The following is a 23,421-nucleotide window of genomic DNA, read 5'->3' on the forward strand; positions in this document are numbered from 1 at the left end:
ATTGTGATTTGTTTGATCAATCTGAATCACTGGCTCTTTCCTTAATTTAAGTTACTGCTTAGAGCACTCCTAAAATGTGAACTTCTGAAAGTCGTTCTACTGCCAAAAAAAAAAAAGAGCAGAACTTCATTTGTTTCTTATTTAGCTTCTGTAAATAAAAAATGTTACTACACTTGCCTATGAGTTCATATCAGATGTAGTAATGTGTCAGGGACATCAGCACCTCAAAAACCTGGTGACCTCATCATCTGAACTAGTACAGATTATTGCTCACATCCCACTTTCACATTAACAAAGTTACTTGTAATTATGAACTTTAAGGCTGTGCATTAACTTTATAGAACCATCAGCAATGAGAACCATATTTGGGAGAAGACAGACAGGGAACTGGCATACCTAATTCAACACTAATCAAGCCAATAGCAACAGTATACTGCATCAAATTAATCATGTGAAGAGACCCCCAAGGCTTCTGTGATCCCTGCTGCTTAGTGGTGGCAAAGAAAAAGTGAATTAGATTCTCTCTGTGTGTGTCTCACCCTCATACCAGAGTCCCATCAAGCTGAACTTCTACCACATGCACAGCAAAAATATCTGGCTTGTGTTTAAAGGTGTTTTAAGTTTGGGCTAATTTACGTGACAGATCACAGAAGAGGCTCCACCTTCACTGAGGCTGGCACTTGCTGAGTTTGCTATGAGCAGAGTTAAAAAGTAAATCACTAATGTAAACCTCAAACAAGTCTGTCTGCCATTTCTCCCAGTTCCCCTGCCAGGACCCAGTCTCAGCACAAAGCCACATCTATAGGTCTGCCCACAGATTCTTTATTCATTTTTGGGTTAAACTCCTTTTCAGTTGATAGGTAAAAGCATATATTAAACTTTATTGCTTTGGGAAGGAAGGAAAACACAAGAAATACCTAGACAAGTTCTACAACTATGGATATTGTTAAAATTTGGACCTTTATGGTCAGAGCACAACAGTGTCCTTGGCCCCACGACTACCCCAAGCTTCTACAGACGATCAACTACCACTTGTCACTATAAGCCATAGTTACACAGTATAATTGCATAGAGGATTATGTATCCCTCCACTCAAACAAATCTCGGGAAAGTCTGCTACACAAACCCAACCAGGATAATGGAAAAAGTATTAGGTCGTGGGCAGTGCAACCTGAAGTAAGTGATGGACTGGAGGGGCCTACAAGAACAAGCAGTTGCCTCTATAAAACCCAGAGAGCAGCAGACTAGAAGGAGCCACATTATTACCTTCTGCTCTCCCTGGAGACCAAAGGAGTGCTATTCCATCTCCCAGTCCCTGCATTCTTCTCCTGCAAAAAGCCCATACACTGAAGTTTATGAGGTCTGAATTTCAAAAGGAAAGCACACTTCACCTTCAACTCCATACCAAACTGTCACTGGTATTTTATCAAATGTAAATCAACACAATTTGGGTTTTTTCTTCTCTGTGTTTCAAAATACAAACCACACATAACATCTTATTCAAACTGTGATAAGTATGAAATATTTCAAACTATAAAAAAAGGAAAAAGTATAATCCTGGGCTGCCCCACATTGTCTCCACAAAGAAATGTTACTTCTGAGATTAAAGAAATGCTTGTTTATTTAATAATTTGACAAATTCCCAACAACAGAGCATCCAATGGAAAATACTCACTTGGGACCCACAAAAAGAGGCACTGTGTTATAGAGGTTGTAAATAGATACTGGGGGGCTTTAACTTTAATACGAACAACAGAAGCTTAGCCAAAAGGAACAAAAAAATAACTGAAGTAAGCAAATATTTCGACCATAAATACTGACACTTCTCAGTTCTCTGGTGTCTTAGAGTCTGTCTTACAGTTCTATTGTCAAGTTTTAGCCTCTAAGATACTGCAAGAATAAAAATAAGCAACTAATGGTATAAAATAACAAAACATGTTTATATTACACACATAAAAGAAAATACATATCCTAACATGAATGACAAATTCTTTCATTTTATGGGTCAACTCCTCTTTGGTTGATAAGTAAAATCATATATTAAACTTTATCGCTTTGGCGGGGAAGGAAAACACATTAATTCTACATTACAGTTTAAAAAGGCAAATTATTTAAGGACTATTTGTATTCAAGCTAAGTAGACAGAAGCATGATACTACACACTTTCTATTCAAATTGAAAGGATTTACATTTACCTACCATCTCATTAAACTAAGATGATAGAACAGTAGCATTTTCCTTACACGTTTTCTTTCCTCAATGAAAATGTTCTTTCTGAATGCTTAAAAGAATTCTGAGGTTTACAGTAAAGTACTTTTTAAACACACTTTGGCTCTTTTTCAGGCCTAATGTTGATTACTGTCTAAACTGTCTGTAGGCCAAGTGGATGTTACAGGCTTTTGCTAAACACAGTTGTGCTTCAGAGGTGGGAAGGGATGTGACTCCTGGCAAACACAGCTGTGATGAGTAGTTCTAAAGAAAATCAGATAGTACTAATATAATATTTTTGCCAGCTCGGCTTATTTTGCTCCGGGTCTATTGCCCTCTTAACATGCACAGCTTTGCAGAGTAGCTGCTCCCATGGTAAAACCTTTTGCCGCATCAAAGCTCTCCCGGTTTGATGCAGCTGCTCTTTGTCTCCTGTTATGTAATGACACCAAAAGGCTGAACTGCTCCCCGAGCCGCAGCATGTCCTTTCACTTTGTCCTTTCCAAAAACAGACCTCTCCAAAACCCTTTCCCAAGCAGGGACAGGGGACACAGGACTGTCCCTATGGCAGGCTCAGGGCCCTGTTTGTGCAGGTGGCCCAGCGCCAATAAGGGCGTGTGGCCGAGGCTTAAGGGATTATGTGCATGTATGTGCAGGGCGGTCACATGTGTGCAGAGTCCGGTGCCACCGCCGAGGGCAGCGCCGCGGCCTCAGCGTCCCTTCCACAGCTCCCCCATTGTTTACTCCTGCCAGAGAAATGAGAGACTGGAGTTTCTGCTGAGCTCACTTGGAAAAGGGTCCGACTTGATAGGCAAAATGTTTCTGCCGGCCATCAAGGGACAGACAGGCAGTGCCTACCAGGTGAGGTTTTTAGATTGCTGTTGGTTTTTTTAAGAGCCTAGAAACAATTTGCATTAATGAATATAAACCTTGGATCAGTGAAAATGAAGTGCCATCATTAGGAAAAAATGTTTGTATTTTAGATAACAGTTCTTTAGGAAAAACATTATTGTTTGAATTAGTCATGCTCCCATTTTATCTGGTTGGCCAAAAGAAAGTTACAGTAGCTTTTCTTATGCATATCAATTTTCATGCAAGTCAGGCTGGGTTTCTCCCTTACTGTTTATGTAATGACTATATGCTTTTATATTTTTTAATAATCACTGTGAATATACAAGATCTTGGTGTTTCTTTGTATTAAATCTAGAAGTATTAGTAGGAATAGAAATATAGCAGAGGAATTGATCTAAAGTTAATCCAGTTAGTCTTTATTAGAGAAACAAGTTCTCAGTGAAAGTGGAATCCTTGTGAATCTTTTATTTGTAACATAGTTATAAACACACAGCAAACCATACTGTGAAATATTACTGCAAAGCAGATAAAAAGACACATCAGTAACTAATTAACTAATTAATCACAATTCTGTTGCATTTTCATTTATATTATAAAAGATGCTAAGCCAAAGGCAAACTTAAAAGCACCAAAATTTTCCTAACTGCTTTCAGCAGAAGCTTTGAATAAGCAGAACGGCTGCTGGCCTTTTGAGCCTCCATAAGCATTTTTAACTACACTAATCACCATATTTGCAAATCTGTATTCTACTGTATGTAGCAGAACACCTACTTTCCCTTAGGGCTCTGTCAGCTGAACTTTATGTTGTTTTTATATAAATGCTAAAGCAGCATAAAAGGCAGCACCCTATTTGTCATGCCAACATCACCTCCTTCACGTGTTTGATTGGCCCCATTACTTAAGTCTGAGCAGAATTCCGTGGATTTCTGTAGAAGCTGGACTAATGCTGAAATGATGCAAAAAAGTTAATCAACTGTCTGGACAAAGTGATTCACGTGGACATCAGTGTTTATGATCTGCATTTCAGAATGATTCATTTCAACTCTCGTGTTCAGGCTCTGAATATCAGATAAGACGTTATCAGAATATTCTGCATATTTTCCACAACAGCTACAACAAGGACAGCTCATTTAATTGAGGACAGCCTGGTAGGCTCCAATGACCTCCCTGCCAACTGTGCTTCACTGTTCATAAGCACCCAGTGCCTGTGTGGGCTCTGTAAAAACATCCATTTATCAATCATTACTAAGAAACTGGCGCTCTGACAAACTAATTACTCCTCAGGCTTCCACCCATTAGCACAGGAGGAAGCAGATTATATACTTATTGTTGAGGGGGACTGACCCTGGCTGGACACCAGGTGCCCACTGAAGCTGCTCTATTGCTCCCCTCATCAGCTGGACAAGGGAGAGAAAATATAACTAAAGGCTCGTGGGTCAAGAGAAGGACAGGGAGAGATCACTCACCCATTACTATCCCGAGCAGAACAGACTCAACTTACAGAAAAATTAATTTATTACCAATCAGAGTAGGCTAATGAGAAGTAAAACTCAGCACCTTTCCAAAACCTTGCCGTGCAAACTCAATATAATTTTATACATCAAGGCTCCTGCAGTAACAAATCTGCTACAGAAGTCGTGTTGGCTTCCTGGAGTGGGCAAGACTTTTAAAGTAGCCTATTACCTACCAAGGACACCAAGAAATCTCTACAAAAATCTCTTCAAATTTTTTAAAAAAGTAATTGCTGGATGGCATATGAATCAATACACTGCAATTAGTAAGCACTAGTATTTATTTTCCATGCCATTTACTTGGCTGTAGTCCCAGGAATTTGTGCAAATCCTAACTATGCCTTTCCAAAGTACAATGGAATGGACAGACAGGGGACACCACGTGTAATGTCACAAATGTTTTTGAAGTGGGAAGCTTTAGGCTTAAAGAGTCCTGGTTTGCAGAGGTCTCAGACTCCTTTGCACATTACTTGGGGTTTTTCTGCCCTTGGAAACGTTTGCCCAGCCTCATACTGGGCTGGAAAAACAACACCCACTAAGAGTATCTAAGGAAGTATCCACACCCCACAGACCTGTGAAAGGGATGGTCAAGGACTCAAGTCAAATCATCAAATACTTAAACCTGTCAAGCCCTTTGCCAGCATCCCAGAACAGAAAGTTCTAAAGGTTATTCCTGGCTTTTTCAGGTTTGATAAATACATATGGCTGCAATGGGTAGCCTTATAAAAAATCAAGTTTATTGGAAGAGAATTTTGGTAAGTAAGGGTTAAAAACCCCTGTCACTGATAAAGTGGAGTGGGGAGCGGCACATGACAAGCAGTACATGGACAAGTCGGAGCCCATTCATGTCTGTAAGATGCCTCTTAATTAATTTGAAGCCCCTTCTCCAAATCTTACAGTCTAATAGTAACCTTAGATCAGCACCGATATACTAGAACCCCTAGAATGTAAAGTTAAAAGATTTTTTTCAGACATTATAAATGGAATAAGATGTAATCAGTAATTATTCAAGTTCATCCAGGAGGCAGCTACAAAATGCTATTTCCTTCACCTAGCAGTGGAAATTAAAAGCCACAGGAGTGTCAGGAACAAGATGTCTCAGGCTTGCTGACAATTAAGAGAAAGATATGTTTATCTTCAATGGATGTGAAAAATTTTGAAGTCATTTCAGCCTCAGTGCAACGCTGCTGAGGGATGATTTTTCTTTTCAAACTCCAAACTCAAACCAGTTTCATACTAATTCCTATATATGCTATCTGATACAGGATTATGTCAGCCTGGAAACCTGGTCCCTGCAGTCAGTCTGTTCCACAACAGTTTCCTACACAGCCAACGTGATGTCTTGCTGATAAGTCACTGGGTCAGCTTTCACTGATGTTTCTAATAGGAAACAGCATTATATTATAGTTTCCAGGAAAACTACCATCTGTGCCTCCTGTCAGTCTTTGCAACTGGCACCAGAATATCTGTGGGGAATGTTTCCATGCTGCCAAATTTCAGCAGTGTTCCCTGCCACGAGCCCTGAGCTGACAAACAGTGGGAGAAGATAAGAGCTGCTGTTTCCACCCTGCCAGCTCACCGGGGCCAGCTCATTTACACAGTAATTCCAGCACAGTCCATGCACCTTTGACCCTCTCTTCCTGGAACAAATTCAGTCTGCAATGCCTAAAATTGGCATAGTTTACATTAATTTTGATTGTTAAGAATCTGTCTTCTTAACTGGAGTGATGCTGATTTACATGAACCAGAAGTACAGACATTCCTTACCTGGAACATGAGCAACTCCAAAGTGCTGGAAATGCAGAGATCTGGGCACTTCTATCTTGTAAGAGGTGCAGACGAGGCACCTATGATTTAAAGAAATCACCTAAACAAAGAATTTTACCATAAAACTGCCCTGTAATCTTATATTTTCTCAAATAATAAAAAAGCTGTAACAGAAACTTTTAAATTAGTCTCCATGATCTGATGATCTTTATATAAAAAAGGAATGCCTAAGTTTCATTAACAATTTCCCCCAAAACCAGTCAGTCTTAACAGACTTACTGCCCTGCAGTTTAAGTGTCTGTACACGCTGGGGGCAAAACCTCCTATATTGAAAAATTGATGATTATCACTTAAGAAAGATTCTTGAGTGATATTGCCCACCTAGTGTATTCAGCTCCTTAAAAAACATAATAAATTAACTAAATACTTTCATAAAAACCGTGGGATAAAGTGTGTCTACTCTGTAAATCCACCAAGTCCCAGCTGCTCTGAACATCAGCAGCATTAACTTCAGCTTTCTGAAGGTGTGTGTAGCCCGTGTTAGATCTGCTGAGTTGTTGTATTTCCTATGAAAAGAATCTGCAACTTACATTCACTTTTAAACTGAATGAAAATATTTTCTTGTGTGCTCTCCAAGAAACTGACAATGTGGTTTTTAACTAAATATTTTGGTTTCTGTGGCTCAGTTACAAAAAATTAATATATATACATAGCAACTTCCAGTCACCATGATACTGTATTTTATTGAAGCTTGTTGCCACTTAGTTTTGAAGCAGGATAGCTGTATCAAAATAAGTTTCAAAGTGCTCTGATAGCATGGCCCAGAACTGCTGCGGTGCTAACTGGCTGCTCAGCACTCTGAATGGTGCTGTGTACTCTGCTGATGCTTAAAAACTGTCACTTCTTGTATTCCAACTGGTCAACTTTATAAAATCCAGAACTCGAAACATCTTACGTAAGCTGATCTTCTAATACTGCATTCATTCTAGCTATTCCTGTTATTTAATGCACTATAAGTTACTGGAAATGAAAATGAATATTAGGAAAGTTACAGGTGTTTTATTTTGCATATAACTCATTTTTTTTAAAAAAAAGTATTACCTAGTGGATATTTGGGCATTTCAAAATTGTATCTCATTTCTGGAACCCAGGCAGTTAAGGCCTGTAAATGAATACAGGTATCCACTTCATTCTGCCTGACAGAATCCCCATCTTTAGAACTACACAAAAATAAGGTATTTCACTTTCTGCAGTAATGAGACCCTAACCCACAACACATGTATATGATGTATTAAAAGCTGCACTGCTCACTCTCAGGTGAATCCTTTTTCACGTAAGCGTTCAAAAAGAAACAATACGTCATGTTTTCCATATAGAGGCTCTTAGGGAATTCAGTGATAAAGCTCAGTCGGGAAGAGGTGGAGCAGAAGACCAGTCACACTCATCTGATAGTGGAACACGGAGAGAACTTAACAAAACACGATTGAGTTCATAGAATTAACCCATGAAGAGCCCTCAGTGCGACTGCCAGGAGGGCACAGCCACCAGCAAACAAACTGCACTGCAAAGAAGGAAACAGCACAAAAAAAAGGAGGATTTAATTGGAGTGGCAGATGTGCCTGGCAGATAACATCTGTGTGTGAGCATGGGATTTCCTCCACACAAGTCTTTAGGGGCCTTAATGCTGGACTATCTCCTCTCTAAAGAACAAAATATAGTCAGAATTTCTGGAAAAGCAAAGTGAGCAACCTCAAAGGATGAGCAAAGCAAAAGGCAAAGATCAGTTTCAGAAATGTGGGTCTCTCTGTACTCAGCTCATGTGCAACAGAAATGCACCCTTATAGCTCTTCAGTGTTCTTTATACTGTTGACTCAACATGCCTAAGAAAAGCCTGGGATGTCCCACAGGAAAATAACAGAGAAGTAGAAGTGAAAGAGTACATGCAAACCCTGTCATAACTCGGATATGATACTGTATGTGTGTCATATGAGCAAATAATGGTGGGAAGTGCAACATTGACTGTAAAGGAGTCATCTGGGAGAAACAAAGAGGAAAGTAAGAGCCAGACAGATGAGAAAGTCAAGGGGTTTTTTAAGAGGGAAATGTACATAAGAATTTATGCCTGCATAGAAGGAACACTTAAGGAATAACACTGGCCCAAGGGGAGGCAATAAGCTGTAAAGGTGGAAATGGGCACTAAAATTGTGCAGAGTGAAGTAGGAGTAGGCAAGAGCTGGGGTGTATGAGTCAAAGATTTTGGTGGATTTTGTTTTTAATTTTTAATTACTGTTATGCTGCTACTAAAGCAAGTTACACTGCAAAGGGAATGTGTTTAGAAAACCAAAACCTGAGCCTAATGAAGGGTGAAACAGGGGGACCATGCTCTTTGAGGAGCTCATATGCCACGGTGGCCAACTCCTTGCTCCCTTCCCTTCCAACTGACCTACTCTTGCTTTTTAATTTGTACCTTTTTAAGCATCCAAGACAGATTTACATTCAATGCTACTTTGTATCAATTATTATTTAGCTGTGCCTTCTTTCACCTTACATTGCACTGAATTAACCACCTTATAAATGGAACCAATATCAATTATAAACTTCCCACCTGCCAAACTGGTCAATGGTTGCGCCACAAAGACGTAAATGATAGGGTTGGAAGGGGCCTGTTTTTCAGCCCAGCCCCCAGTATCAAGCAGGATTTTCTTCTCTACTCATGTTAAAAGAATTTTATCTGAGCTGTATCATTATATTATAAACAGCAGCAACTCAGCAACTGCATGAGGAAAATATATTCTGAAAACTAATTGCCTGCACTTCTGTATTTTTCCCACTCTTTACACACCTAACCTGGGCAATCTAATTTTACTTTTCTGTATATCCAGCTAACATGTTTTCTGTTAATCCCTATGGTATGTATATAAGCCAGTAAGCCCAACGAAAGGTCATGTTACCCAGACTGAGATGTAACAGTAGTGTGACACTTCATCCTCTCACACTTGAGAGTTTGGAGAGTGTTCTCCTTGAGGTACAACTCACTGTAGGTTTCTTATTTTCCAGAAATGTTGATCATCCATTAAACCTTTAAGAATTAATGCAGCATAAGCAGTATTTAGAATGATACTTTAAAAACGCACCTTTCAAACCCTCATGAGGAGCTGACAATCTACTAAGTCATGGTTTATGCATATATGCAGCACTTCAGGCCAAGATTTTTAGTTTTCTCAGTCTAGATCTGAAGCAAATCTGTGCTATCCGGCAAAGCCAGCCTTCCCCTAGGGATCACCCTTGGGTTTCAGTTTGTAGGAAATAAGAGATCCTATGGGAACTCAAGAAAACATGATGAAGATACGAGTCTTATGCCTATTTAGAGCCTTACCTTGTTGGCACCAGCTTTATTAGCTATGAACAGTTAATAATGATATTGCAGCTTATGAAAACACATATTCAGAGGTCAGATAAACTAGGTAAGAGCAGCCACACATACAGATCATAATAGAGCAAGCAGACAAACCATTTATAGAATAAACAGAAAAGTCTGCAGAGCAAAGAGACACTACTGCAGCAGGATGAAGGTTTGGGGGTTTTACGTCAAATAAAATAATCCTAGTGTAGAATGGTCATGCGTCAAGCTGTGACCCAACCTGCTCTGCAACTTAGTGCTGCATTATGAATGAAAATGTCTGAAAAAACCTGACTGCAGCCATGGACTCTGTAATACAACCGAGCAGCACTTTGGTTTTTTCTCATTAATTCAAGTTTATTTCATGCATCTTTTCTAAAATAATCTTTGCCACCAAGTGCTCACAACTTTTTGTGCTTTGTTGTAAGAAGTTTTTCTTAAGTAACTCATGCAAATTTGTATCTGAATAAAACCACCTTCAGCTTTAATGGAGTGTAAAGAAATTGGCTTTCAGCCAAGTATCAGCACTTTAAAAGTACTTCTACACAAATACCTTTCCTGATTTGCTGTTTCTCTGGTGAGCTTATGATAATTAAAGTCCTTCTACAGTTTTGAGGAAGCAAAAACTTGATGCCACAGTTTGTACTACTGCACATACACAATTCTGTCTGTGGACTATGTATCAAACAGGAACACAGGAATCTTCTGCCATTTGGGAGTTGCAGTGGTTTTACAATACTCATAATGAACGTTCAAATACAAACTAAGCAGCACAGACCTTGACTAAAAAAAAACCAACCTAAACTGCAGTCAAATAGAGGAACTCAAAGCAAACCCAGTAACCATTTTTAGCATTTTTGTGTTATTTATTCCACTAACACCTGCTTACTTTTTCATTAAGGGATTTTACAGTGGTGTTTATTTGCTATGGAATAAAGCCTCAAAATTTCTAAATATATGGCAAATTATTTTGAAAAAGTAAGGCAGCTCTGTTTTGATTGGTGATACCAGTTAAAAACATACTTCAAAGGTAGTAACTTTATTTCATTAGTCAAAGGAGTTTCCATATAAACAAAGAATAACCACAGTACAAAATTCAGTATGGGATAAATGATCAACCTACAGTTCAAAAAGGCTTTCAAGAAGTCATTAATTTTACAGTTGTAGAAAATTTATGCACTTCCTTTTCACAACACCAAAACAATCTCCAAATTCAAACTAAACACCCAGAAACTTTTCTTCCTCCCGTGCATTACAAGCTGGCTCATGTTTGGCAGCACCGCAAGCACCTGTGCGCTTTGTAGTACGGGAATTTTTAAATACTGATTGTTCAGGATATATTGCCTATAAAAATGAAACCTCAAAGCTACACATTCTCATCCCGGGTTAAAAATAAACCCCACGCTCTCCAACCCGGGGCTGTTTTGATCGCAGTTCCAGGGAATGGCACAGTCTCTGCCGCTTCCCCAGAGATCCCCAGCGCCGATGACAATTCCACAGCAAACCTGCGCGCTCGGGCAGCCCGTGTATTTTATAAGCAGTAAATCTGAAACTCGGAGACTACAAAGCGAGCCGGACCCAACACAGCTCCAAGCGGAGCCTCTTGCTTCTTGAAACTGGCTGTAAACAGGCAAAGGGAGGGGCCAGGCGCCTGCCAAGCCAAGCAGAAACTTGTGAGTAACTTATAGAGGAAAAACAAGTGCAGCGCAGGCAGCAGCGCCCAGCACCATGTTCCCCAGGAGAAGCACGCCGGGGCCTCGGTGCCCGCCGCGCTGCTCGGGAATGCGGCTCGCAGGGACGCGGGGCTGAGCCCCAGGTAAGAGCAGAGGCTGCGGTAGGGACGCGGGGCTGAGCCCCAGGTAAGAGCAGAGGCTGCGGGAGGGACGCGGGGCTGAGCCCCAGGTAAGAGCAGAGGCTGCGGGAGGGACGCGGGGCTGAGCCCCAGGTAAGAGCAGAGGCTGCGGGAGGGACGCGGGGCTGAGCCCCAGGTAAGAGCAGAGGTTGCGGGAGGGACGCGGGAGCGCTCCCGGCGCCCTCCCCACCTCGCGTTTTCATTTTCTCCGTGATCCCGGTCTAAAAGCAGAGGGAGAACCTGGGAAGTGCCGTGGCCGGCTGAGTCAGGCCACTGTAAACAGGAGGCTGCAGCGTTCACTTATGCAACAGAGCCAGCCTGGGAGCGCAGAGCTCCGTGTGAGCGGAGAGGGACGGGGTCAGCGCGGATCGAGCGAACGGAGCTGCTGCGCTCAGGGGTAGCACGGACTGACCCAGGCACGGGCTGTGTCGGGAAAGCTGCCCTTAACATGACAAAGGACACGGCTGAGTGAGAAATGCTGAGCTGGGCCTGCAGCAAACAGGGTCAGTGCCATCGCTGGTATGTGACCATTAAACACGGGTGATTCTGGCATTAATTGCAAAAATACCCCAACTGGTAACTTAGAATTCTGTCATCGACAAAATTTCTTGGGAAAACATTTTTGGTTTGGATTTTGTTTTTGCTTGTTTCCGATGTAAATATTTTACTTTTCTTAAGATTGCTATTTAGCACAATGAATCACCTGCCATTAAAATAGAATTGCGTTTAACTGCAGGTAGAGAACATAAAGAAAAAAGGGGTGATTACTAAAAACACTTGTGAATCCAGACATCCCCCTACTCTGTAAGATACAAAGGGCGGTAGCAGAGACTGTTGATCTTCTGAGACAATACACAGGCAAGTTATTCTGTGGCTGATGTAATTCAGTCTGGAGTAATCAAAGCTACATGCTTCAGGATAAACCTACAATAATGGAATTAAGTGATTGTGTCCATGCCTGTGCTTAGTCACCCTTGCACTCACTGTAATGCATATATTTGCAATATCTAGTTCCAGTCTGTTGCTTTGCTTGAATCGAGTCATAACAGTTCAGTAAGATGTAGTTTAGGTTCCCTTCAACCGCGCAAAAAACAGCTTTTCTTTTTCTTTCTTAAAAACTTAAAACAACAGATGCTTCCTGAAAACAAGCGGGGTCGTTGTCAGTACTCAAAAATAGTATGAGGATGGAAAGACAACATAAAGATATGATACAGTCCACTCAGGCCATACGATAGCTGAAGAAATGATTTGAGAAAATGAACCAAATAGAAAGTTTTCCCACAAAGGTGAAAACAAGCTTTCAAAACAACAGAACTGCAGCTGGTGCTGCTGCCACAGAAGTCACTTTTCTGAGGAAATCCAACATAGGACAATGGAATAAAAAATTGTTTGCCCAGCTAAAACGACTGTACTTTGGCCTGGTTTCTGGCACAGGTTATGGTATTTGGAAGAAAAATGTACACAACTACAATGGGAAATAAAACATGGAAGCTGACGTGATTTTGGGACGAATCCTGTACTGTGGCTGAAGTGTCAAAGAATTAGCAACTAGAAAGAAACAGACATACATCCCTATGCTTACAAACCCTACACTGTAATTCAGCCATATGGTTCATGGAGTATAGCATGTTGTCTAGTAGCATTCATTTTCATTGCACAATGTTTATTGTGGATTTGATTAAATCTTGCTCTCTGGAAGGAATGCAGGTACATGTGCTTGTACTTTCCTATACGTGTTGAAAGGGAAGCACGTTAAACTACAGGAGTATTGTGACAGTGTCAGAGTACACAATGAGGGAAATCACCTGCTGCATAAATTCCACACTGGCCCAGAAATGAGCTGGCAGAAATCATACCCATGATATTAAGTGCATGTTTTGAGCTGCTCTTTTGAGATTATTTCTTATTTCTGCATTTTGGAAAGACAGTTTTCATGATTGCTTTGAAGCTCACTTGTTTCAGTTAAAATGTTATCTCTTTACTGACGATAAAGCAAACATGGCTGGACAAAAACTGCTGATAGTAGCATACTTTTTAAAGAATTCAGGCTATTTTGAGAGGAAATGATAGCTAATTCTTGTCCTTTTGGAAAGTCAGGCTGCCCTGATATTAGGTTCCCAGCACTACAGAGGTCCATTGTTTTTTCAAAACTAAATGGTTATAGATTGCAAGTCTGAATACAAACAGACCTATTAAAAAAAACTAAACCTTTCATCCAATTTCCCAGGTTCCTCTAGACTTTGTCAGTTTTATCAGTGATCCAGTAGACATCCACCATACTGCCTTGGATGTGCCTCCTAAGAATCTATCTTTTCAAGGGAAAGTTTACTTAAGACCTTAGAGAACTCTATTCTCCATCTTACTGCTAAGATTTGAGCTTCAGCTTCAATCCTTGCATTCTACAGCAGTTACCCGTATATATTATTAGCTATATACAAGGTATTGTTTGATAATTTTAAAAAAAGTTGTACTAATGTTCATATACATTACATCAGTATTTAAAGATAGGCACTTTACAATTTACTTCTGTTGAGTGTCCTGTATCAACTCATTTGCAACTAATTTCATTTAAATTAGAACTTCAGAACATTTACTAGTCTCACAGAATTTTGAATCACAGATGACTTTCTTCTAGACTAACAAGGTCAGCTACATGATGCATATAATCTTTAAGTTTAAAACGTTTTCTTCATACTGTGTTACATTTCACTTGCAATGTAATATTTCAACAATACCTTCACTATTTGTCTCTCTACAGAAAAGCTGGTAACCAGCAAAGACGACACAAAAGCTGAAATCACTATGTGGAGCTGTGAAGCCTTAATCAACAGTACCGAGAACAGTGAGGACCAGCATCTCTGCCATGACTTCGACCTTGTGCTTTCCATCTTTTCCCTACTCTACCTCATTATATGTTTCCCAATCGGCCTTTGTTACAATGGCTTGCTGGTCCTAGTTAACCTCTACAACAAAGCTACTATGACTATGCCAGATGTTTACTTTGTCAACATTGCCATTGCTGGGCTCATCATCAATGCTCTGGCACCAATGTACCTTCTAGGTCTTGCCAATACAAAATGGGCCATCTGGAATTCCAACAATGAAGTCTATATTACCTTTCTTATTTTATTCAACGTCTCATCATTAGTTACAATGTACTCTACGACACTGCTCAGTCTGGACTACTACATTGAACGTGCTCTCCCTAGAACTTACATGTCGAGTGTGTACAACACCAAACATGTCTGTGGCTTCATCTGGGGTGGGGCCATGCTTACAAGTTTTTCATCTCTCCTGTTCTACGTCTGCAATCATGTATCCACTAAAATAATTGAGTGTTCCAAGATGCAGAACCAAGAAGCAGCAGATGCCATCATGGTGTTCATTGGGTACATTGTGCCAGCCATTGCTGTACTCTACGCACTCACGTTAATCCTGCGAATACGCAAAGAGGCCACACCACTGGATCAAGACACTGGACGGTTGGATCCGTCAGTGCACAGGCTTTTGATTGCCACAGTCTGCACACAGTTCATATTATGGACACCCTACTATGTTATTCTCTTGGTAAGCACATTCACTAACCTGCAAGGAAGAATTGCAGACGTAAATTACATTCGAATATTACATTTTGCCACGATTTTATCAAAATTCTTGGCTTTCTCCAGCAGCTTTGTAATGCCTCTGCTCTACAGATATATTAACAAAAACTTTCCCAACAAATTGCGACGTTTGCTCAAAAAGATACACTGTGGGAATCAAAGGTGTTCCCACGAGCGCACAGTAGTACAGCAGGTCATGACATAGGTGTGACAAACCCCCTGGTGCTCTGTTACTGCAGTACTTGGCGTCCTTGAGACTGTGATATTGCTGTCTTGACACTCAGAGACTTTAATTAAAGAGTCCCAACCAAGAGGCTGGAAGGAGCTTCCACTGCAGTTGAAATGCAAGTCTTAATTTTCAGATAGTTGTTTGCTGAAGTTGCATGAGGCTCTGGCCAATGTGACATCTGATACCGTCAGTGCACTGAACTGGTTACAAACTGTCTTCATGTCTCCAGTCTTCCTGTCTGAAGAAATCACTGAGCAGTTTATTGAAGTTTTGACTGAAGACACAGCACCTTGTATCTTGTATAGGAAAAGATATTACCTTATTTTCTGTACAAAGAAGTGATAGTGCTATCCTATATGAAGTAAATAGCATTTTTTCAATGAAGATGATATAGATGATCTTTACTAAAGATCATATGATCCAATTATACATGTCCAAATAGTAAATGTTAATTATAAATTAAATTATTTAATTTCTTTCTTCATCACTGAATCCCCTCTAAAAGAAGCCTAATTTACCATTTTCAGAAATTATTTTCTCACACAAACTAACCTGTTCTAAAGTTTATGGCAAACTGATTTTTTTTCTAGCTATAACAATTAACAAAAAATGTGTTTTAATTTTCCAGTGCTTTGTTTGCATCCTAAAACATTTCAAGAATCCAGAAATATTTATTGACTAAGGGAACTTCAAGATGTTTGTTCCACATACGAAAATGAAGGACACAGTGGTTTACAAAGTTGATCAGAATTTAACTAGTAAAGATTGTCTGACTAAGTGTTATGGTCCACATATGTTCATGTAACAAGAGTAATTATCTGAACAAATAAATATGTTTATGATTAACATTTTGTATTTTCAAGGGATATGTTTGCAACAAATAAATTAAACTCTTTAATCTAGGGCATCACTGGAGGTTTGGAAACCATACAGAATTCCTCAGTATATACAAGGTTTTTAAATGGGATAATATCTAGGAATCCCAGTTAGCACAAGCTTTTTGCTGACCTCTGAGAAATGGAGTGCCTACCAGGGGGATTCTTGGACACACAGTAAAGTCTAGTTTCTGTATTTCACAGTAGGAATGAAGAAATCCAAACCAGACCAACAAATTTCACTGATTTGATGAAATACATAAGAACCGCAAACCTGCTGCAGGAAGGACATAAACAATTACCCACAACAACAAACTACAAAGTGCCGACTCAGGAACTCCCTGTTCCCGTGCTGCTGTTGCACTATTAATGACAGAGAGGGTACAAGTGAAACTGATGTTCTCCCACTGGTTTGGAGGCCATGAGACATCTCTTTTACTCTCCCTACAACACCACAGCATTGTTTTGTTGCTTGATCTTTCACAACACAATTCAAATTCTATGTCACTTACTCAAAAAATGTCTTTTCAGGCTTCAGGTGTAGAAAAACGGGGAGCAAAATCAGAACTGAACCCTTTCCATTGCTTAGAGCACAATCTCATCTGATAGCCGGTCCTATCTGTCAGCAGAGGCACATGTTTAAGTTCTACGTGGAAAGTTCTAGCCGACTGATGAAAACCATATTAAGGAATGAAGCTTGTTCTTTATCAGTGTCCAACTCACACACTCTTTTACAGTGCCTCTGACATGATGCTTTCTACTTTGGCTGATTTTTTTTCCCTCTTGAGAGGTTTTCTATGAATTTCTACCTATCTTGAGCATTCAAGCTCACCTCCATACACAAGTACTTAAGAACAAAATCCTTCCTTACAGCTGTCAAGCAAAGAGACTCCTCCTTCCCATGTGAGGAAAATGAGGTTTCCCAATGCACTGCATTAAATTGTTCATGTAAAATCTGTTAAAGAAATTCTGTCCCATTATGCAGGAAGAGTTCCAGCAGGGAGGAACTAGCTTATCTGGTGTGGAGAGAGGCTTTCAGAACTGGGACACTGCCAGAACAGTGTGGCTGAACAGATAACATGAAGTGCAATTTTAACTTCCATGTTGCTTCCTTACTTCCATTTCCTCCTTCTCTTAAGACATCTAACTTTTTGTCTCCAACAGGTCTGTTGCCTTTATTTCTGTTCCCACCTCTCTGTGTTAGATTCCCAGTTTCAGATCATGGCTCTTTCATCATTTATCTTTTTCACTTCTCTATGTGACTTGCTGTTGACTCTTACATGACCCTGCATTTCTCTCCTGTTCCCATCCATGCTTGGTCTTGTGTTCCTGGTACTGTCCTACACCCACGTTTACTTCATTTGACTGACTCCTTTATAATGACCCAAATCTTACTCAATGATTTGAATGGAAGTTGCTGTTTAAGAGATGGGGAAAGACAGGTTTTTATGTAATATACCCTTGAAATACCAAATCTGATTTTCCCTAATTTTTTTTAATTGCATTTATCCTTGATAAATACTAAATGTGATGGCAATCATAGATATAAACAAGTTTGATAATTTAATGAGCATGACTGATATCCTCCCAACCTCTTTTAAGAGTTAATTTGATGTACTAGTTGTCTCAAAGCAATTGTGTCATGGATCTGCCTGGCTGCTGTTCTCTTCAGAAAATTCTGAACTTAATTGCAGCGCCCTCTCATGGTGTCTCTTAAAAAGCAGTATCCAAAAAGTGAAGAGCTTTGCATTTATATGAAGAACAGTAGAGGACCAAGTGCAGTAAAATACTTAAGGAAATACATGGTATATTTAATTAGGAAAAACTTTTATGGACACATCTTTAATATACAAAGTTCTTGAGAATGGGGCCTTTCCATTTCAAATACCTGAAGGTTTCTGATGACTGTAAATAGGGGCTTATCTATTTTGCATTTAAATAAATATGAATAAAATACTGTATATATGCAAGATAAAAATCAGCCTACTGATGTAAAAAGAATTTGCAAAGAGTTTATTAAATTATTTCTTAAAGTGTATCATTTAAATGTAAACCTCTGAACAGGAAGGTGTACTGTATGCTTCTGTATGTATATACTGTGTACTAGAAAGTAAGCACTAGTTAAGTGCCATTATTAACAGTGTTATTTTCTCACAAAATTAAACTTAATATTTGAGTTGATCTATGGCTTATAGCCCTCTTGCTGAACCACTAATTAAGTCAAATCAATGAACTAACAGAAATGTTGTGCTCTGCTTCTCTTGGAGTTACTAACACAGCTAACTCAAGACAGGTCCTTGTTGACAAACTTAGTAGAGGTCTTAGTTTCACAAGTTTATATTTCAGAGTCAAATTGTGTTGGTCTCTGAAGATGTAAATTCAGGTAATGAAAGAAATTGATCAGCCACTAGAAAATTTCTGGTTCTATTACAATGAAGAGATGTTGCCTCCAATATCATGTCAAAATACTACAGAAATGGACTTCCTGGAAAGCTTCACAAAGAAACTATTGACTCGTAATACATTCTCAATAAAAAGTGCTTTTAAGTGTATCTGGTCAGTGATATGTGTGAACTTTTTTTTGGCTTTTTTGATAAAAACCTGTTGTAGACAAGGTTAAACCTCTGTTGCTTCACTGAATCAAATATAATAAATTGCATGACTTGGATGTCAAATTTCCAGGCCATAATTTTGACATTATTAAAATCTCATTATTCATCTGCATGAAGTTGGCTGGGAATGAAAGCAAAAGGACTTATCTCTCTCTCAACTTTTTCCTGCAACTAGTAAAACAGAGTAACAGTGCCCCACATAAATACAAGGAGGAGATTCATGTATACATGGGCCACATCCTGACAACTTCCTCTCCCTGGTGCTGCCACAATGAGCTCCCTGCAGAAAACTTCTTGGTTCCCAGAACAACATAATACAATAACCCACAGCTCTGGCATCCCAAAGAAAATGTAGCTGTCAGAATACAAGGTGCCTCATAGCACATTTATTCACTAAACACTGCATAAAACCAAAAGATCACTCACCATGGTTCAGTTAGTTCACCCCACATATATGAAAGTATTTTCCTGGCTACACTTAAAATTATTCAATTGTTTCCATTTTTTGTGAAGTGTAGGAAGACAGCAAGTAATAGCAAGTTCAGTTTAAAATAGTTACTGTTAAATTCCTTAAAAAATAGTTCAAGTTTTAAGTCTCAGAAATAAATGAAAATTGCAACTGTCGAAGTGGGACTTGCAGCATTACACCAGTTAGTCAAAGCCCAGTGTCTGACAAGATTCCCTTATTACCACACAATGGTTTAGAGGGTGTTTTCTGTTACTCAAATAGGAGAGCAGCATCTCTGAACAAACGCAGAGCAGTGATTTCCTGATCCTTCATTCCACAGAGCTTTAAGATACAACCATCATACACAAAAAGGGTGTTTCTCTGCTGGATTGGTAAAACCACTTGGACACAACACAGGCTTGAAGGATCTTCAGTGGGAACAGTTAGTCATAAGAAGCGAGTTCAGAAGCCCACAGGTTTCTGAAGGTGAATTTCTACATAAAGGCAAGGAAAAAGAGTATATAAGGCTCAACAAAGTCAGGATGTTTACACCAGTACAAACCAGGCTGACATGGCATCTGAATCTGCCCTTTTCTGTCAATATGAGATTTCACAGAAGTCAACCACATTTTGAAGCAGACACAGAAAATACTCATTCAACAATTATAACAGGAAAATAGGCCCCAAGGTTGTGAGGAAGATATGACATCACTACCAGAAACCTCAAAGGGAGGTTAACACTCTTTTTCGGGTTTGTTGTTGTTGTTGTTGTTTTTATTTTAAACTAATATTCAATTAAATTGTTTTTTGTTCTGTTGGTACATACATAGCTAATACCCTACTTATCATTACTGGAGACCTTCTCATGAGCTTCACTGCATCAGCACAGGAGGTAAAACCAAAGAAAAGCAGAACTTGGCCAAGTTCTGCTCTCAATTCCGCTGTTGACTGAGGACTTGGAGAAGAATTGATTCTTGCCTAAGTTTCTGCAGCTGTAAAGTGTTCAACGCACTGATGAATCTCAAACATATGCTCCTGAATTAATTTATGAAGTTTCTTAATAAGCAAAACCTTGTGTATTTCTAAAATATCTCATGCAATACTTGTGCCAAGGGAAAGCAGTGTAACGGTACGAGCCCAGCTGTGCAGACTGCCATGGCAACAAGGCTCAAGTGTGAAATGTTTCCTCTCTTTCCTTTACCTTTCCATTCTGTATCAAAACACTTTGACATATCTGAATACATTCTTTTTCCATCAGGAGAGCAGAGGATGTATTATCTCCTTTGTCATCCCCCTTTCTTCCCTCCAAGTCCTTCCCTTACCTTGGAAGTGCATTTGATTTCCTTATTATCCTTCCTTCTAAAGAACTGGCACTTCTAATTAAATCCACAAGAACAGTCACAATTACTCACAGTCTACAGCAATCAGCATTTCTGTATTATTACAAATCATGACAGTAAAATATTTTAACATCCCACATTCTTAATCAGAATGAAGTATGAAATTGTTTTGAATTTATGAATTAAGTATAAAAATAGATTTACAAGACCTGTTTCTATTAGAAGTTCTTTAAAACAATATTTATAACCAGAAGATTAATCTATTTTATCTAATTTTACTTGCACACTTTTCCCCCTCTTCTTAAATACATTAGCCCAGATGTGCTCCAGCAGCACTGATGGGCTCAGCCTCAGCCAGTCAAGGTCAAGGATCCTTTTGAGTCCCTTCCAACTCAGAATATTCTGTGATCTGTGATCTCTGGGTCCATCTTGGTGCCAGCTGGCATTGGATCCATCAGACACAGGAGAAGCTTCTGGCAGCTTCTCAGAGGAGCCTCCTCTGTACCCTTTTCCCACCTCTGCTACCGAAATCTTGCCATGCAAACTCAATGTAATTACTAATTACAAAGTGAATTGAAAAGCCTAATTTTAGACAAAAGAAAATTTGCAAATTCAAGCTTCTGCAACTCCTTTTTATCTCCAAAACCTTTAAAAGATCATTTTGAATGCTGGTATTAGGTTTTAAAAGCTGCTTTAGAAACTCCATCTGGTGGTCAGTAGCAGAATATTCTTGCAGTTCCCAGAAGATCAGGAAAATTACTTAAATTATTTAAATTACTCGTTAGGGGGCAAAAAAAGAAAAAAAAACAGTCCAGTTTCTGGTTAAAGACAGATTTGCACTAACTGGTCCTGTCTGCAGGCAGTGAGGGTGTTGCTGCAAGTATTTGTAAGAGGAAACAAATTTAATGTCAACTTCTACAACCAACTGCTGCTGTGAGGGTGACACATGTAAAAGTAATTCTGTTGCAAGAAACAAACCCCAACAACGGTTAATTTCAGTTTTGAACCAAATTGAGGGATATTTAACCAGGCTGTAAGGTCTGATTATTCACAAGGAAGAAATATTTATAAAAAAATCACATGTTTCTTATATTGTTTTATGAAACATCTGGTACTGGTCATTGTGGTTGACAAGATGCTCAAAAACCAAAGGAAGTGCCATTCCCATTCAGCTCCAGAGTATTGTAATCTTTCTAATTAAGTAATGATTCCAATAGTTCACAATGGAATAGATTTTACATTTAATTAATACACACATTTGAAATTTTTAAGGTCAGCCTACTTGCAATTAAAATAATCATTCTAGCACCTGCAGTGCCGTGCAGAGACCAGCTCTCTTATAAAATTTGCAATTAGAAAAAGCTATTTTTCACCCTTTAATAGAAGTGGAGTATTATTAGGAAATACAGGCAATTTTTGAGCCCTTGCAGCTGAGTTACACAGATGATTTACCCATACTGAGGAATTTATTTTGTGATTGATAGAAACAGTACTGTGTAGTAATAATAATAAAACACTGTTTATAAAACAACTTGCATTACAAGCAGTGCTCAAATAAGCCAATATAAAATCACTAACAGTGAATCATGGGCAAGCAACCCTGAGATGTGAATGCAGCAGTCACAGAGCACCGAGCATGGCTGTTCTAGGATAAAAGGGAGAAATGTTGATTTACAGCAGCCTCTGAGGTACAGGGAATTATTAATACCAGTTCTTATAGATACTTGTCACCAACTTGGGCTTTCCTAACCCCATCCAAGCAGAGAAAGAAAGACTATCAAATTTTACATAGCTCTATGTACCTTTAAATCAGCAGAAGCATCTGAATTCCAGTTTAAAAACCACATTCAAAAAACCTTCCCCAAACCAAACATGCAGTGAATATAATACAAGTTTTGGGGCTCGGTGGTTTGGGGTTTTTGTTGTTTTGGTTTTGTCTAGGGGTGTCCTTTTTAATGTGAAAGGCCTGATGTTCCACAGTCCTCTAATCAAAGACACAAATTTCATTTCACTTAACTTCCTTGAAATTTAATTTAATTTAAATCACAATTCAGATATGTTCAAGGTATGTTCCAGGTGTGTTTGAACACGTGTCTGTGTTTCTTATGAGTGGTTTCTGGGTGTGTTTCATGTGTGTTCCAGGTACATTCTGGGAGGGCTGTGAATGTGTTCAAGGCATGTTCTAGGTGTACTGCAAGTATGTTCCTGCTGTGTTCCAGGTGCTTAATTTCATTTCATTTCATTGAATTTTATTTCATTCAAATTAAATTTCATTTCATTCCAGTGAATTCCTTGACATTTCACTGTTGAAGGCTCTTCGTTGAACAACAGGTCACGATGTTTCAGAAGGAAGGCAGGACAGGATCACCACCTCCATAGTAGTTTACAGGATGGATCTGATTGAAGCCAGAGAATAAAAACCCTGAAATCTCCATGGTTTCAGCATTTCTCAGGCCAGAAGCATTGAATGGTGTTTATTAGGGAAAACAGGGAGATTTCTCTCATCTGACACACACCGATATGAGAGAAAGAGCCTTCACTTCAAATTAAACCTACTGTTGGGGTCTGGCCTCTGCTAAACACATCAGTAAGACAGGTCAATTCAGAAAAATGACTGGATTTGGTAAAAAAGAAAGTGGTTCACATCTGTTTTCTTTAGAACAACATCTGCCACTCAGTACTGGATGTATTTATTTTGCCATATGAACAGGTAAGTCTTGTTAAA

The 23,421-nt window shown here is 39.2% G+C and overlaps 2 protein-coding genes across 8 annotated transcripts in view; one reads left to right on the forward strand and one right to left on the reverse strand.

Moving 5' to 3' along the window:
* Positions 1 to 18,848, forward strand: part of GPR146 (G protein-coupled receptor 146) — a 50,277-nt gene extending 31,429 nt beyond the window's left edge. Inside the window, exons 1-2 of one of the 7 annotated variants that reach the window (XM_071571020.1) lie at positions 2,859 to 3,069; positions 14,349 to 18,848. In XM_071571020.1, the coding sequence (XP_071427121.1) occupies positions 14,393 to 15,397 (1,005 nt within the window). In that variant the 5' untranslated portion in view covers positions 2,859 to 3,069; positions 14,349 to 14,392 and the 3' untranslated portion in view covers positions 15,398 to 18,848. The other 6 variants (XM_071571023.1, XM_071571018.1, XM_071571021.1 and 3 more) reach the window with 6 other exon arrangements.
* CHLSN (cholesin) overlaps positions 1 to 23,421 on the reverse strand; it is a 122,191-nt gene that overhangs the window by 63,426 nt on the left and 35,344 nt on the right. The window lies entirely within an intron of this gene.

The sequence above is a fragment of the Pithys albifrons genome, chromosome 16 (assembly GCF_047495875.1).
Source record: "Pithys albifrons albifrons isolate INPA30051 chromosome 16, PitAlb_v1, whole genome shotgun sequence".
Classification (NCBI taxonomy): domain Eukaryota; kingdom Metazoa; phylum Chordata; class Aves; order Passeriformes; family Thamnophilidae; genus Pithys; species Pithys albifrons.